The sequence below is a fragment of the Anolis carolinensis genome, chromosome 1 (genome assembly GCF_035594765.1).
Source record: "Anolis carolinensis isolate JA03-04 chromosome 1, rAnoCar3.1.pri, whole genome shotgun sequence".
Taxonomy (NCBI): Eukaryota; Metazoa; Chordata; class Lepidosauria; order Squamata; family Dactyloidae; genus Anolis; species Anolis carolinensis.
The window spans coordinates 272999356-273015143 of record NC_085841.1 but is presented as its reverse complement, the minus strand read 5'-3'; the positions used below and the strand labels follow the sequence as shown (position 1 = coordinate 273015143).

Sequence of the window (15788 nt, the reverse complement as noted above, 5' to 3'; positions counted from 1 at the left end):
AAAATAAGAAGAAAATCAATCAAAACCAAAGGGTCAGTATGTGCATGCTGCATCCAGCAAAAAAGAAGTCAATATTCTTAGCTCCAGTAGTCCGTGCACTGATAACTTTCCAGTTGGAATACTGTAGCACACTATATGGGGCTACCCTTGAAGATGAGTAGAAACTGCAGTGAGTACAAAATGCAGCAGCTGGACTGCTCACCGGAATACTATACAACACCATATAACACCAAATGTGGATTAATGCATTGACTGCATGTCTGATCTAAAGTTGCTGTTGATAAAATTTAAAGGCCAAAGTGGCATTGGACCTCAGTACTTGAGCAAACACTAGTCTCTATATTAGCCTGCCTGAGAAATGAGATCTATTTGAAGTGCCCTCCTCTGTGTCCCACCAGTAAGGAGAATACAATACATTGAGCCTTCTCTGTGGTGGCTCCCTGTTGTAGAATTCCTTCCCCTTAGAGGCTTGATTGGCAATGGCACCAACACTAAGATCATTTTATTGCAAAGTCAAAAGCTGGCTTAAAAAAAACCTTCATGCAAAACCAATTTTATCTAGGCTACACATATCCTATGATTATATTATTTTTTAAAAATTAACAAATTATAAATTGTCCAGTGTTTAATTGATAATCTATGTAATTCATCTTTACTCTTCTAAAAGTCCTATCATTTATGATTTTAATTGATTTTATTGTATGACAATATTGATTCTTATACATCAGTGCCCAACTGCTGTGAAGACAAAAATGTATTCATAAATGAAAAAACTTTCTGCCCATTTGAAATATACTGTTTCAGCCAAGTCACCTGGTTTGTCTGAATGTGAGGGCTAGTCCTGATTATTGTATAGGTTGAGTATCCCTTATCCGAAATGCTTGAGATCAGAAGTGTTTGGGATTTCCCAGGTGTATGTAAATGCAAATACAGGCATTACAAAATGTGTGGGGGCGGGGGAGAGACCAACCCCAAAATACTTCACCCATTTGAATAGTATTGGGTTTTGGAGGATTTCAGAATCCCAGATAAGGGCTGCTCAACTGTACTATCTTATTTCTTCATAACTGTGATTATTAACTAGTAGCAACAAAAATAAAGCAACCTGAATATATCCTGGGGTGGAGAAAGAGCACGTAATGCCTCTGTATTCTTAAATTTTAACTGAAGATAAATATATTTTATTGGCAAACATCAAAATAATGTAATATCCACTCAAGACTGAGGAAAATCAGTTTCTTGAAGCTGTTGTGTTGCTGTTTTTCAGATGTGCATAACAATGAATGAATGTTTTTGTTTGCTTGTTTTGTAGATTTTGCGTGGGAGACAAGTTTTTCCTGAAGAACAACATGATCTTGTGTCAGATGGACTATGAGGAGGGGCAACTGAATGGAAGCTTTGAACCCCAAGTTCAATAACACACCCTGCTTTGCTGAAACACTGTGGGATGGACGTTCACCTGCACTAATAGTGACGGGCGTCTGTCAGCTTGCCTGCAATATTTTTTTAAATCTTGGTCCAGAAGGACTGAATACATTGTAGTATTTCCCACACACACAACACAAAGCAGTTACAATTTTAGATGTACAGTCGTGCCTGCTTAGCTGAGCACTGCATTGCCTGTATGTTCGTGAGTTTTTTTGGGAATTGGGGTAGGGCTCTGTACAGTCTGTTTTCTGTATATAAACTGGAACATTTATTTTATGAAAAATGTAATGCAATTTTATTACAGGTGTGAATTAAAAATTATGAATGTTTCTTGGTCATCTTAAACAGTTGTTTTATTTCAATGGTGCTCATGTAGAAAGAAATGATGGAAAGGGACTGGGTGGGGGGAGATACCTTGTGTCTCCATCTTATAGTTGAAAAGGGTTACAAAGGCCAACCCCCTGCCATGTAGGAATACACAACTAAAGCACTTCTGAAATATACCCATTCAACCTCTGTTTAAACACCTCCAAAGGAGAAGAGTCCACTACTCTCTTAGGCAGTCTGCTCCACCATCAGATAGATCTTACTGTCAAGAAGTTCTCCCTAAATGGAATCTTTTTCCTTTTCAATTTAATCCATTTGTTCTTGTTCTAGTCTCTAATATAGCAGCAGGAAACATGTTTGCCTTGCCTTCTACATGAGATCCCTTTACATATTTGAAGATGGCTACTGTGTCACCTCTGAGTTTCCTCTTTTCCAAACAAATGTAACCAACTCTGTAAGTCATTTTTCATAAAGTTGGTTTCCAAACCTTTGATAATCTTAGTTATTCTTCTCTGAACAAATTCCAGTTTGTCAATATCTTTCCTGAACGGTGGTTCCCATATGTGGACATAGTATTCTATGTGATGGCTGGTGATCAGAGCAGAATGGTGTAACAATACTACTTCGCTGAATATGGAAACTACACTCTTATTAATACAGACTAGAATTATATCGAGGTGTTTTTTCCATTCAATTCCACCATTGACTCATGTTTAATTTGTGGTCTACTAAGGCCCATAGATCCTTTTCACGCAAACTTTTTTCAATCTAGGAGCCCTTCGAGACAGGCCCCAAAATGCGGGGCCTGTCAGCTTTTACCTGAGGCATCCAAATGATGCCTCAATTAAAAGTGAATGAATTTGGGATAAAGAAGGTGAACCCTGCTTTGTCCTGAATTAATTAGATACCCAATTTAATCTGGGCCTTCCTGAAAGGCCCGGGTCTAATGGGCTATTGGGCCTGTGAGGACACACCCACAAATAGTTCTGGGACTGTCAGGGGGTGGGTTCCACAGCCATCTCAAACCTTTCGGGCTCCTGAGCCCAAAGATGCACAATGGCTCTCACCCACTCCCCCCCCCCCTCCAAAAAAAGCCCATAAAAGAAGAAATAACTTACTCAGCTGCCATTAAAGTACTGCTGGACTGCTCCTGGTGCGTAAAAGTGACACACCAGGAGGTGGGGGGGGGGGGAGGACGAGGAGCGATTTTCCTTCTTGCCACTTCCCCCACATCATTTCTACCTGCCAGGAGGACTCCAGCAGCACCTTAATGGTGGCTGGGTAAATAATTTATAAATTAATATTGTATGTAAATTTAATTTGTAAGCCGCTCTGAGTCCCCTTCGGGGTGAGAAGGTGGGATATAAATGCAGTAAATAAATAAATAAGGCTTTATTTATATCCCTCTCCTCAAGGGGACTTGGGGCACTTTATTTCTTCTTTTAAGAGATTTTTTGAAAATCTGGGTGCCTTCCTGGTAGTTACTGGGAGGGCATCTAAACACACATACACACACTCCAGCGTACCTGGCCACACTGTGGGGTTTTCCCCTGTCTGAAAGTGCCCCAGGTGTCAACCATCCTATATTTCTGCATTTCATTATTTGTTGCTAAGGTTATCACTTAACATTTATTAATTTTAAAATTCATTTTGTTAGTTTTGGCCCAGCTTGCCAATCTGTCATAATAAGTTTGAATTCTGATCCTGTTCCCTGAAGTATTAGCTGCACACACACAACTGATATCCTCTTTGAATTTGATAAGTGCATCTTTTATTCCATTTTCCAAGTTATCTATAAAGGTTTAAAACAAGATTTGTCCAAAATCCTGAGACAACCCACTAGCCATTTCATCCCAAGATGAAGAGCAATCACTGATGAACATTCTCTAGGTTGACCTAATCTTTTTTCTAATATACGGTTTTTCGGTTTTTCTGTATATGGGAAATATTGGACAATATTTCAACTAGCAGATTCTCCCCTACGGTCCTAGGTAATATACTCTGAAAATGTTCAACCATTTGATTCTACTGATTGCCTAAAATGGCCTTCATTTCCAAGAGGAGGCAAGATGACCACTGTAGAGAGAAATTGGTGTGACATCCATGATCTAGGGGACATTAGTAAAGAGGATTTTGATTGTGTACCCAGTTGATGTGCAGATACACAACAGGTGGATCTGGGCCCACAAAATCTAATCAGGAAGCACTGATCAGCTGCTGAAACTTCAAAAGGAGTGCATATCACATTTGATGGTGCCTTAAGGCAATGGCAAAGCTTCTCTGAAAAATCTTGTCAAGAAAACTCCATCACACAATTGGGATAAGTTGGAGTCAACATGAGGACACATCATAACATTGGGAATGGAGGTTCACCAGCTGCTCCATCAAAGAGCAATGTTCTGAGATCATGAGTTTACTGGCCTGTGTGTGTTTTCCCCTCCATTTCTGAATGGCCGTACAAGAGGTCTGCTGTGAAATCCATGCCACGGATAACCAAAGTTTTGATGATCTAAATCAAACCCGCAGGGCAACAGGTGCACTTTCTCTAGTTAATCGGCCTTTTTTTATTTCCCCCACAAGCATCAGACATGAACCAAGAAGATTTGGAGAGCGCACATGAACAGTTGGGAAGCCACGCTACAGCTGGAAAGCTGTACAGTGTGGCTCCCTTGTAGTCCAGGCATCTCATTTGTTTAACATTTGCACCACATGGACTCCCAGACAAATCCTGTTTGCATTCTATTGCTACTATTCATCCCTTTAAATTCTGAACTATTCAATGCTGACATGCCTGCGTAAAGGGATTTGGGAATCATTTCTGAGCCTGAGTTTTGTAACTGGGGGAGGGGGGCACAGAAGCAAGGGGAAATTTCACAAAAAATGACATCATAAGAGGATATTGATCCACTTTTACAGAGCCTGTGACCAAAAAGAAAAAAAGGAAAAATCCACATGAAACCTTAGAATAATTGTACAACCTCTAAATGCATAAATATATAGGTATGTAACACGTAAGGCTTCCTGCTGTGACCCACATTCTTAGATGTGAAAGAACAATTACTTTTTTTTAAAAAATCTGGTATGAAATGCAATCATGAAATGTGTGTGAACACTACAAATTTGCTTAATAGAGACAAGTATCAAAACCCAGACCTGCTATTGAATAATTATTGCAGCTTGGAAGAACAGGAAACAAAACCCTTTAGACGGTTCTCTGCTCATCATTCAGTATAACTATTCATTCACAGAATCAGAGCAGGGCAAATGGCATTTAGTATTAACAGATAGCCTTTTACTGCTAAAGATAACCACCTCTTAATCAGTTAAGTGACCACTGGCATATACTATGGCATTTCAGCTTTTGAATCAGACCCTGCTTTCAAAGCAAGTTAATCCCTGCCCCCAGTGCTTGAACCTGAATGAATCCTTCTTTTGAGTCATTTTATAAATGCTGCTTGATGCAGCAAAAAGAAAGAGAAAGAAAGAAGGGCGGGAGGAAGGGAGGAAGTTAGAAGGGTAAGAGAATATATGTGGCTAAACCTCTGAGGATTCGTTCACATGGTCATCTACCCCTTCGAACAAGATTGAGTGAAAAAGATGAGATGAGTTCTTTGGGATTCTGTAAAATTTTACAGAATAGAGATGATTCTACCCTGGCATTTCACACTAACGAGGCATCTAAAGAGCATCCTCTAAAATTCAAATAAAATAGGAAAGTGATTTTTCATGGTCAGGTACCAAATTGAGGCGAAGGGGGTTCTCAGAGAACAGCAGCCATCCTTTCCTTCAGCTGCCTTCCTTTCCTTGGCCAGCCCAGCTCCGGGCAGTCTTAACTCTCCTGAATGCCTATCTTTCCAAAGAAGTTAATCTAATATTAACAGCAATTTGTTACTGTGCTATTAGCTTAATTTGAATTACAAAAAGCTGCTGCATTTGCAGCTCAACTCTGAGCTGTTCATTTGTAAGCTTTATCCAGCCTCCCTGCTGCTAACGATCACTCACTTTGCTGAGAGCAATATGTGGAGGGAGAGAGAGAGAGAGAGAGAGAGAGAGACTCTTTGCCATGACTGCCGCAAGTTACATATTGCAGACAGGAGGAACCATAATGAGAAGTATTCACTAATTGGTTGGGTGGTGAAAGATAGTCTCGAGAACTCTTTCAATGATAAGGGTTTCAGAATGAAGATCTGTGCATGTACTGGAAATGGAAGAGTCCGCCGAATACAAATACAATAGTGCGCTTCCAGTAATACCGCTGAGAAGTAGACGAGAGTTTTCCCTTGTGGCAAATGTGTACAGTAAATGTCTTTAGTATGGAAATAAGCAGACATATGGGCACAACAGCAGACATTTCTAATACCAACAGGTTCCTGTTGCATTTATACACTACTTCCACATGCCTCGTCAACATGTGCATTAGAGTTTTCCGAGATTTATCTACTGCCAAAGTAAGTATCTGTCTTTTTGCTGGCAAATTCTTGTAAGGGGAGGGAAAGGAAGGAAAAGGAATGCTGATGAACAAAATGTGAAAGGCTTTCCACAACCCCCACCGCCACCACTTAGCATCACTCCCGTTTAGCCTGAGATCTCAAACTAAGAGGCAGGTAAATCTGGGAAGTACTTGGTGGAGGACCTCCAAGCGAAAGATCAACAAAAGAGAAAATATTGACAGTGATTCAGACAAACTAGCAGAAGACCAGTCTGCTAGTTTTTAAACAGATATGGTTTATAGATGAATCCTGATCTGTTAGTTGCTTTTCTAAATGGAGAGAAAATCTTCTAAATATTTATACAGTGTTCTTTTCCACCACTGAATATCTTCATTTCTTGCAAGACATGAAAAGCATTCTACATAGAAACCATGCCAGCTGGTCAACTGTAGAGGCAAAAATATCCAATGCATCATGGAGTATACATGATGTTGAAGACTATTCAACTATCATCTGCATTTCCCGTCTCAAAAGTCAGTTGCAACAATCTGTAAAGGGGAAGATCTCTTTGGAAAGCACTTCAATAACATAACTGATACATTCGATGGTGGAGGCTCCTTCTTTGGAAGCTTTTAAACAGAGGCTTGATGGCCATCTGTCAGAGGTGTTTTGATTGTGCTTTTCCTGCGTGGCAAGAGGTTGGACTGGATGGCCTGTGTGGCCTTTTCTAACTCTATGATTCAAGCTTTGTATTTTCCTGCGCTTGATGGCTAGCATCCTGTTAGTAACAGTCACACAGGTAAATGACCTACACATGTGTATGCCTCTTTTTGCCCTGGGATCAGAAAGCTATTCTCTAGCCTATAGTACTCAATCTAAAAATGATCCAAGAGCTGGTAGCAGTGAGCCCAGACTAGTTGTTTGTTCATCCTTTGGTTGGTCTCCCCACCCCCACCCCCCACCTTTCCTTCCACAATAAGCAGCAGACATAGCAGCAGCCTCTTCCAAGGGTTGGTAGCTATCAAGGTGGGTGATGTGCTTGAATGGCATGAGTTCTAGAGGTGGGCTTTGGGGATTTATTTATTTATTTATTTCAATTATTTATACCCCGCCCTTCTCACCCAAGGGGACTCAGGGCGGCTTACAAATGGCAATTGATGCCGTTACACTGTTATACAATGAACTAAAACATTAAAACAGTTAAAACAGTCATAAAATACAATATACAAAGTTTAAAACAATGCAAAGTGCTTATGCCATTCATCCACCAAACCTTATACAAGAGCCGTAATTCAGACCGCGTTGAAGCCAACACATGCTTATTCTTCAAATGCCTGCATACATAGCCAGGTCTTCAGTTTTTTTCTGAACCCCAGAAGGGATGGGGCCTGCCGAATGTCACTGGGGAGGTAGTTCCACAGCCGGGGGGCCACCACCAAGAAGGCCCTGTCTCTTGTCCCCACCAGCCATGCCTGTGAGACTTACCTTGTTGTGTTTCGTGTCACAGCTTTTGTCGAGGCCCTACAGAAATCAGGAGGCCAGACATTTGTTTCGTTTTTGTTTTGTTTCATTTTTTCGGGGGGGGGGGGGGGGGGGGGGAAGCACCAGCTAAGGCCACAGCACCAGCCAGCGCCGCTCAAATGCCCAGTAAGGAGTCTGGCAAAGGGAGAGGGAGGGAGGTGTAGGACAACCCAGCCACTCCCCCGCCCCCAAACCAGGCCTGCACCTATAGGCCCTGGTGCTCCTTACTTGGCACTCGACTGTAAGTCCTGCGAGGCCCAGGCACCTAGGCCCAAAGCCTGCACCCATAGGCCTGGGGTGCAGGCTTTGGGCCTAAGCACCCACCCACTAGAGGCAGGCCGTGTCTTCAGTTGGTCCCAGAGTTCCAGACTTTGACAAGCCATCTCAAGTCAATACTTACAACCAGTTACTTATCAACCAGTATACCACCAGTCTAGTTACTTCAACAAGTTACTTTAATCAGTCTATTTGCAACGAGTCAATACTACCTTTCATCAACCAACAGTTAAACAGCAACTGGTTAATAACTTGGACATAGGGTGCCTTAGAAGCCCCTATACCAGAGCCTGAGCGCAAGGAAAACTGACATCTTTTCTCCTCAGAAACATCTACATCTGGCAGCTTCAGAGTCATTAAGTTACCTTCCAAGTTCTAAATATGAACTTTGTTGTGGGGGAACCAAGTTAGTGCCTGGGTGGAGTTAAACCCAAGAACTGTTAATAAATCATTAGCATTTCCCTTAAAAGCAACAGGATGGATATTAATTCTGTGGAGTTCCTTGTTCTAAAACTGGTTATCAACCTGTGGGTCACCAGATGTTTTGGCCTTCAACTCCCAGAAATCCTAACAGCTGGTAAACTGGATGGGATCTCTGGGAGTTGTAGGCCAGAGCAACTGGGGGCCCACAGGTTGAGAACCATTGTTTTAAAAGAAGTCATCCAAAATCCCCCAAGCTGACAAAAGGTTTAGACACGTCAACGCCAAAGTTACCTTAACAGCAGTTTGGGTGCGACAGCACAAGTGGCATACACACAACTTCATGGCTGGAACATTACACCCAACTAACTGGAGGTAGGAGGTCAGCTGTTAAATTTTATAAATATATTTTGGAAAGTACCTGTCTCACTCTGTTAGAGTGGTTGGGCAAATTCTGAAGGGAGCATATTATACATGAAATACATGTAAATATATGTTTTGCATTTGAAAGAAATGTGCTAAAATTTGTGAAATAATTTTCAAGCTTGTATATAAAACATTAAAGGTAAGCTAAAATGACTTGGTACTATACCTTCTTCAAAGTATCTAACATCTATGATTGATTGACTTTAAATCCCTCCTTTCTCCTGTGATGGGATTCAGTTGAATCTAAGAGTTCAACTGCTAGCAGCCTTCATACTATACAGCTGGTTATAAATGATGAATTATAAGTCAAGATGAAAATGCAATTTTTTGGACCTTAATGGAATTGCAAAAGGTGATATTTATAATGTGTGGACTATCATTTCAACAAAAAATGAGATATACTATAGCAGTCTTAATTTGAAAACAAATAAACTATAACTGAAATAGTATTTTTAAAATGTGTTTATTCCGATGGCTAAGCATATCAAAATGCCCCAAATATCACAAACACAATGAGAGAAAAGTATCCTATCTATTTTTCCTGGAACATATGTGCCTGCTACTTCAACAGGATTTATTCACCAGTGGTTAATAACCTATCCTGTACTGTTCTAGATCCTTATCTTTTATGCACTTTAATCATCATCATATTTTGTATTACTGCCTTTAGTTCTTCCCACCCATGAAGATGAGATAATTTGTGCCTAGTTGTTGGTCGATATTATTAATCATTGTTATAATATTCCTGTTTTATATTGTATTCCTGGTTTTATCTATTTTATACTGTTGCTTTGTATATTACGTCTTTTGTTTACCTTATTTTAATTGTATTGATTGGGCCTCGCCCCATGTAAGCCGGCGAGTCCCCACGGGGAGATGGTGGCGGGATATAAAAATAAAGTTGTTATATTATTATTATTATTATTATTATTATTATTATTATTATTATTATTATTAAAATGGTAGAGATGAATCTTAGGAATTGTACATACATGCATATTTTTCAGTCAATGGTTAGGACATCAAGTGGCAATATTTCTATCATGTTTATTTAACTGTCATGGAACTTCAATATCTTACATCAGTTAGCCTCAAATAAGATAGTTCTAACATTCCACTAAACTTTCATTTAGTGACACATGTCCCTGTGCGAATGGACCCAGGGAATCACAGAAAGCTACTCCCTCCCCAAAATTTAATCCTGTCCCCTAACCCAAGACAAGGTCATATATCCACTATCTCGCCAAAGATCAACTACAATATATAGTCCTGATCACAATATCCTATAGAAAGGAAAAAGTTGAATTGTACAAGGGAGAAATAAAAAGAGTATATTTAGTCTTGAGGTCAACTCTTGATAGAGTAGCATAGGCTGCCATTGAAGTAAGTAAGAAGCTTGGTATTTTGGGCTCAGTAATGGTGAATCCTATTAGAACAGCTACTTTGCCCATCTTCCCTCTCTCCCAAAGTCCTATGCCTATTACAACATTTTCTCTGTGACCTGGAACTGTTTCCAGAAGCCATACATTGAGGTGCTGAATTGATTTTGAGGACATTATATTAGTGTGAAATTATGACTGGAGTCTAAGAAGTCCCCCTATTACTGCTTAATTAAATTCTGGTCTAATGAGCTCTTAAGCTCCAACTGGCATAATTTTTCCTGCTATGCATATCGATACTATTACTCCATCAATGCTATGGTGCTTCACTGTAAGGCTCAAATAATTGCACTCACATCCAGCTTCACATTCTGGCACAATACTGTCTACTCACATTTTGTCACATTAAATGCAGTAAAACCATCCAGATCAAAAGTTGGTTTTATAGTAGCGGGTTGACATTTGTCATTTCTCTGTATTTCACAACTGTCAAGATTTCCTTTCACTGTGACTGACTCTTGGTTCTTCCCATCTATAACTTTTACTTTGTTCCCACTTAAATTTACTTCAGACAGGGTTTTCCTTTATTTTAATATTTCCTCCTGCAGCTTGACTCGATTTTCTGGTTCTCCTATAATTTCTATTTTATGCCTTTGTTTCTCATAATGAACACCCATAACACCTCAGGATCACTGCCTACTTTCTGTCAGTGGCCTTGCTGAAGAACAAAGTTTTCCTTAAAAGTGACTAATGCTTCCCAGATACAGAGCATGGCAATTTCAACCAGCACTTATTCAGTCAATCCAGTCATTAAAAGCCACACATTACTTAACCTGAGCCTGTATTAATCTTAGATTTCCACACACTACAGATGCACCTAGGTTAAGGGGTGATGTTAGGAACGTGAAGTCCACATGTATGAGCCACATATGCATAACAAATTGTGAAAATAAACAACCTTTTGGCAATAAGCAGAAATTTGTTTTGTTCTACCCAAAGTAATACACATCTTATCTAAATGGTGAATTCCACCCAACAAAGATTTCCCCCACCTTATCATAAGACCATGGAGGTCAACACTACATTTCTGAGCAGGATTGCTATGAATATATGCTTACTCATAATGTCTATAGGCTAGGTCTTCCCAAAAATTTGTTAAAATTTTGTTGGAACTATAGTCCTCATTTGCATTATTAACTATTGCAGAATTGATTGATTCACATATTTAATTAATATATTATCGCTAGGAATCTCTAGGTTCTCCATCTCAACTCTGATGGTCAATGTCTGATAAAAAATGAGACCAAACTACAAATCCCAGAATTCTATAGTTTTGAACTGTGGCAATTGAAGTGATATGAAATTGCATTCATTCTACAATTTAGGGCCCTTCCAAACAGGCCCAAAATGTGAGACCCGACTCTCTTTTTACTGGAGGCATCCAAACAACACCTCTGGTAAAAGCGAATTAATGCTGAGTAAACCGGATTTCCCTCGTTTACTCTGTGTTAATTAAATACCTCTTTAGATCTAGATCAGTGGGTCTCAACCTGTGGGTCCCCAGGTGTTTTGGCCTCCAACTCCCAAAAATCCCAGCCAGTTTACCAGCTGTTGGGATTCTTGGTAGTTGAAGGCCCAAACATCTGGGGACCCGCAGGTTGAGAACCACTGATCTAGATCGTTATGAAAGATCTAGGTTTAATAAGGTATTGGACCTGTGGGCACTGACTTTCAGGACTGCTCCTACAATCCTGGGAGTTAGTCCCCATAGCCATCCCACTTCTTTGGGCTCCAAAAAGCCCAAAGGAGCAGGATGGTGCCCATCCCTTCTACCTAAGCCCCAAATTTACACCTTAAATTTACTGAAAAGGGTCCCTGACAGCCATGAAGCCTCCCTTGTATAATATTGAGTGGAGGAAATGACATGTGAGGAGACCGGAGGGGTGTGGGTGTGGTAAAGGGACTTTCTACCTCATGCCTCCCATCTTCTCAGGCGTCATTTCCTCCACTCAGGACAACACAAGGGGAGGCTTGTTCGCCTACACTTGAAAAATACCTAGGGCCAGCTCTGCTGCCAGAGACCCTTTTCAGTAAGTTATAGGGGCTAAATTCAGGACTTGGGGGTAGCTTCATGTTATCCCAATTTCAACTGGGATAGCATATAGCCAGCCCTGTGGGAAAGCCTGGGCTTTGGCTTGAGGGGTGGGGACTGAAGCAGATTACTTTAATCCATTTCTGCATGAGTTTTAGGTACGTCTGGAAGGGCCCTTAAAGCCATTTGTAGTTATGATTGTGTAATATATATAATCTCTCAACCTGACTCAGAAAACTTACCTTAACATACTGTGCCTGCATCAAGAGGTGGAGGAATATGCTCAGCAGGACGGTATTTTCACCCCCTTTTGCCAGCAACCCCTGGTGTGATGAGGAGTGGAGAAAAGGATCCTGTTTCTGATTGTTGCACCAGAGATTGCTAGTAGGAGAGGACTGGGAACATCATTGTGTTCTACCCTGAACAAACTTTATCACTCCAAGTGGCTACTGGCTCTGAAGGAACGTTTTTGGGAGCATTTGTGATCATTCCAATAGGGCCATGGCAGTGAACACAAAGCATGACTGATCTTTGAGCATCATATATCAATTTTAATATTGGCCACCTAGTCATACAAGAAAACCATGAGATTTTCTCAAAAACAAAAATTGTTCTTATTTAAAAAAGCAAAATTTGGAAGCTTTTTGTTCCATCAGAAGGAAAATAGGACAAAAAAGTGGAATAATATTCATTAGAATTAATATCTACTATTTGCAATAATAGAAGAAAGTATGATTGCTGAATTCCTTCTTGGCTTTCAACTACCACAAGTCTAGGAATCCAGAAGTTGGAAATATGTTTTTTTTACTTGAAAGCTCAAAGAATATGTGTTTTCCTGCAAAAGATAATGGGGATAAATCAACATCCAACTCACTGTGGATTTCAAAAGAGGTTGGGAGCCTTCGTTCTAAAAGGTAAATTGAAAGTCAGTCTGACTAAATATTTTAAAGACAAATACTATCAACATATTTTCAAGCAATTAACTGATTTTTAACTTTCATTTAAAGATGAAAGTTAATGAGGAGATGACCCACTTTAACTGGCAAGCAGGAGCACAGCCAAGCAAACTTCATGAGGTGGCCCAAAACAAACAGAATCTGCACACCTGTGAAAGCATTAAATATTTAAACACTATTTGGGTTATTGGAGGAAAGCAGAGTCTGCCCAGCTGCTGCTTCCTTCAACAGCTATCACAAGGGCAGTGACAATGCTATTAATCAAATAAATGTTCTTGTGCAAATATGCTCCTTTTCCTAAATTCTATAGGTTAATAGTGGCAGACATGGCTCCCTCTCACAGCAGTCAGCAACATCCCATTATGGCTGACAAAGCAGGATGTAGTGGAAATTTTGCAGTGGAACCAAGGGTTTCACTGAACATCAACAATCTATAAAGTTTCTTTGGCATACTTATGTATTGGTGACAATCCAAATAATGTTCCTGTGGCCAACCTTTTCAATGATATCTCATGAGAGGCTCACTGGAGGACCACTTGCATAAGGGAGTACAAGTATGAATGTATATAAATAGGTACAACGGCCAATGTAACCCAGGTTCATAGTGGTGTAAAGGTCCAACACAATGCTGATTCAAGTCATGGGAATGAATCCAGTTGCTTCAGTTCTCAGATTCAAAACTCGGGAGCAGATTACATGGGAAACTTAGAAATTCATAAAAGTAACTATTCATAAGGTATGATTTCTCAGAGCAGTCTATGAAGAAAAGGGAATAGCTAGGGTACAAATGCAGGACACTTCAAATGCCATGATTATATTCCTGAATTCATATCTATGCAGAATAAAGCATAGTGTTCAAATATGCAATCATGCAGGTCTGTTTAAAAGGAAATTCCTGCAAGTTCAATAAGTCTCAGTCTATGTAACATTGCAGTTGTAAAGTGGTACTCTGACAAAGCTCACTGGAATAAATTTGTCTTTACTTCCTGTTTAAGTCTCATGGCAGATTGAAACAGTTTTGTTCTCCCAAGTCACAATTTGTTACAAAATCTGCACAGAACTAACGCTACCATGTAGATTTTCTGGCAATAGACACAATTTTAGTTTTTGCTACTTGTGCATAGTTTTGGGTTTATGTCCTTTTATGAAAAAGAGAACAACAGGAACAAAAATTATGTCCCTATAAATCTATTACTTTTGCCATGTCATACATTTTTGTCCCAGCACATGTAACACACTAAGCCGCCCCCCCCCCCCCCCCCGGCAATATATTGTGCTATTTGTCAATGAACTATGATGCAAGGGAAGAGAAATAGCCTGCTCTGACTCTCAGGGGGTATCCCATGGGATTGACATTCTCTCTGGATTCATGAAATATAAAAAGTGTACAGTACATGAAACACAAATATCCCACAATTAACCGCATGCCTTAAAATGTGACACATAGTAGTTAATAGTGAGGGTTTGGTGTTTAGGTTAAGCAGCTGCTCGATCGGAAAGGTTACATTCACTAGACATTCAATGAACCACCAAAGATTTGCAAATACATTCTGTTCTGTCATGCCTCCTGCCCCCAATCCCCAAACAGACAGGAAGTGCATCTTTAATTGACAAAGTATATGATCCAGCCTGTCTAGTTCAGCTGAACACAGACTGACAGATGCTAACCGACATATACCTCTGCCTCCACCCTTCCCTGGAAATTAGGCACCCACTCAAATCTGCAGCAAATGCACTTGTTTATCATATTTTTACAAATTTTACATTTAAAGGTTAATAACGACAAATGCAATTATTATATTTCCTAAGAAAGTAAGCCAGGTAATCTAACTCAAAGCTGATATGCCTGAGTCTAAGAAGGCTGCCTTTAATTTCACTTCTATCCCCTTGGTTTGGAATTTGGGAGCACACTTCCAGAAGAAGGAGGTATGAACAGTTGGTTAGGTGACCACTTGTATAAAGCACGGAAGGAACCAAATGCTTGTTCATCATATTCCAAATGCCTGTGTCGTGTGTTGAAAAGAGAAGGGGAAAGAGGGATGGGATATATTGCATATATGTTAGTGTAAGTAAGGAAATATTTCCTGAAACTAGTGACTGGCTAGAGTAGAGTCACAAAATCTTTCATTCCAATGCAGTGATGGGTATGGCCACTTCACGTCCTATGGCAAGTGATTTTGTTCATTCTCAAATTCTTCCTATTACAAGTATTTCTTTGGGGGGGGGGGGGTGTTTGAAAATTAATAATTTTGCCAAAATACTACCCCCACCCCCTTCACATTAGCTACATTGCACCGGTACATAGTGCTTAATCTTAGCCAAAAAACTGAAAAGCCAGTCAATAAGAATTTTTTAGCATGGGAGGGATTCTATTGTACCTGTCTGTTATGTTAGTGCTAAAGACAAGGAGCCTCCAAAAAAATTAAAGATTCCATCCCTTATTGTGGCACTAACAGAGTCAAGTTCCAACCTTTAAGAGTTCAGCACTTAAAGTTCTTAAAGCTGTCAGTTTTGTTTTCCCCCACATTAAAAA

At 40.0% G+C, this 15788-nt stretch overlaps 1 protein-coding gene across 5 annotated transcripts in view; it reads left to right on the top strand.

The window, feature by feature from the left end:
* lmo1 (LIM domain only 1) overlaps positions 1 to 1758 on the top strand; it is a 119736-nt gene extending 117978 nt beyond the window's left edge. For all 5 annotated transcript variants that reach the window (XM_003225329.4, XM_062967684.1, XM_062967682.1 and 2 more), the window contains one exon: positions 1313 to 1758. In XM_003225329.4, the coding sequence (XP_003225377.1) occupies positions 1313 to 1418 (106 nt within the window). In that variant the 3' untranslated portion in view covers positions 1419 to 1758. The remainder of the gene's footprint in view (positions 1 to 1312) is intronic.
* The last annotated feature ends 14030 nt before the right edge of the window (positions 1759 to 15788 follow it).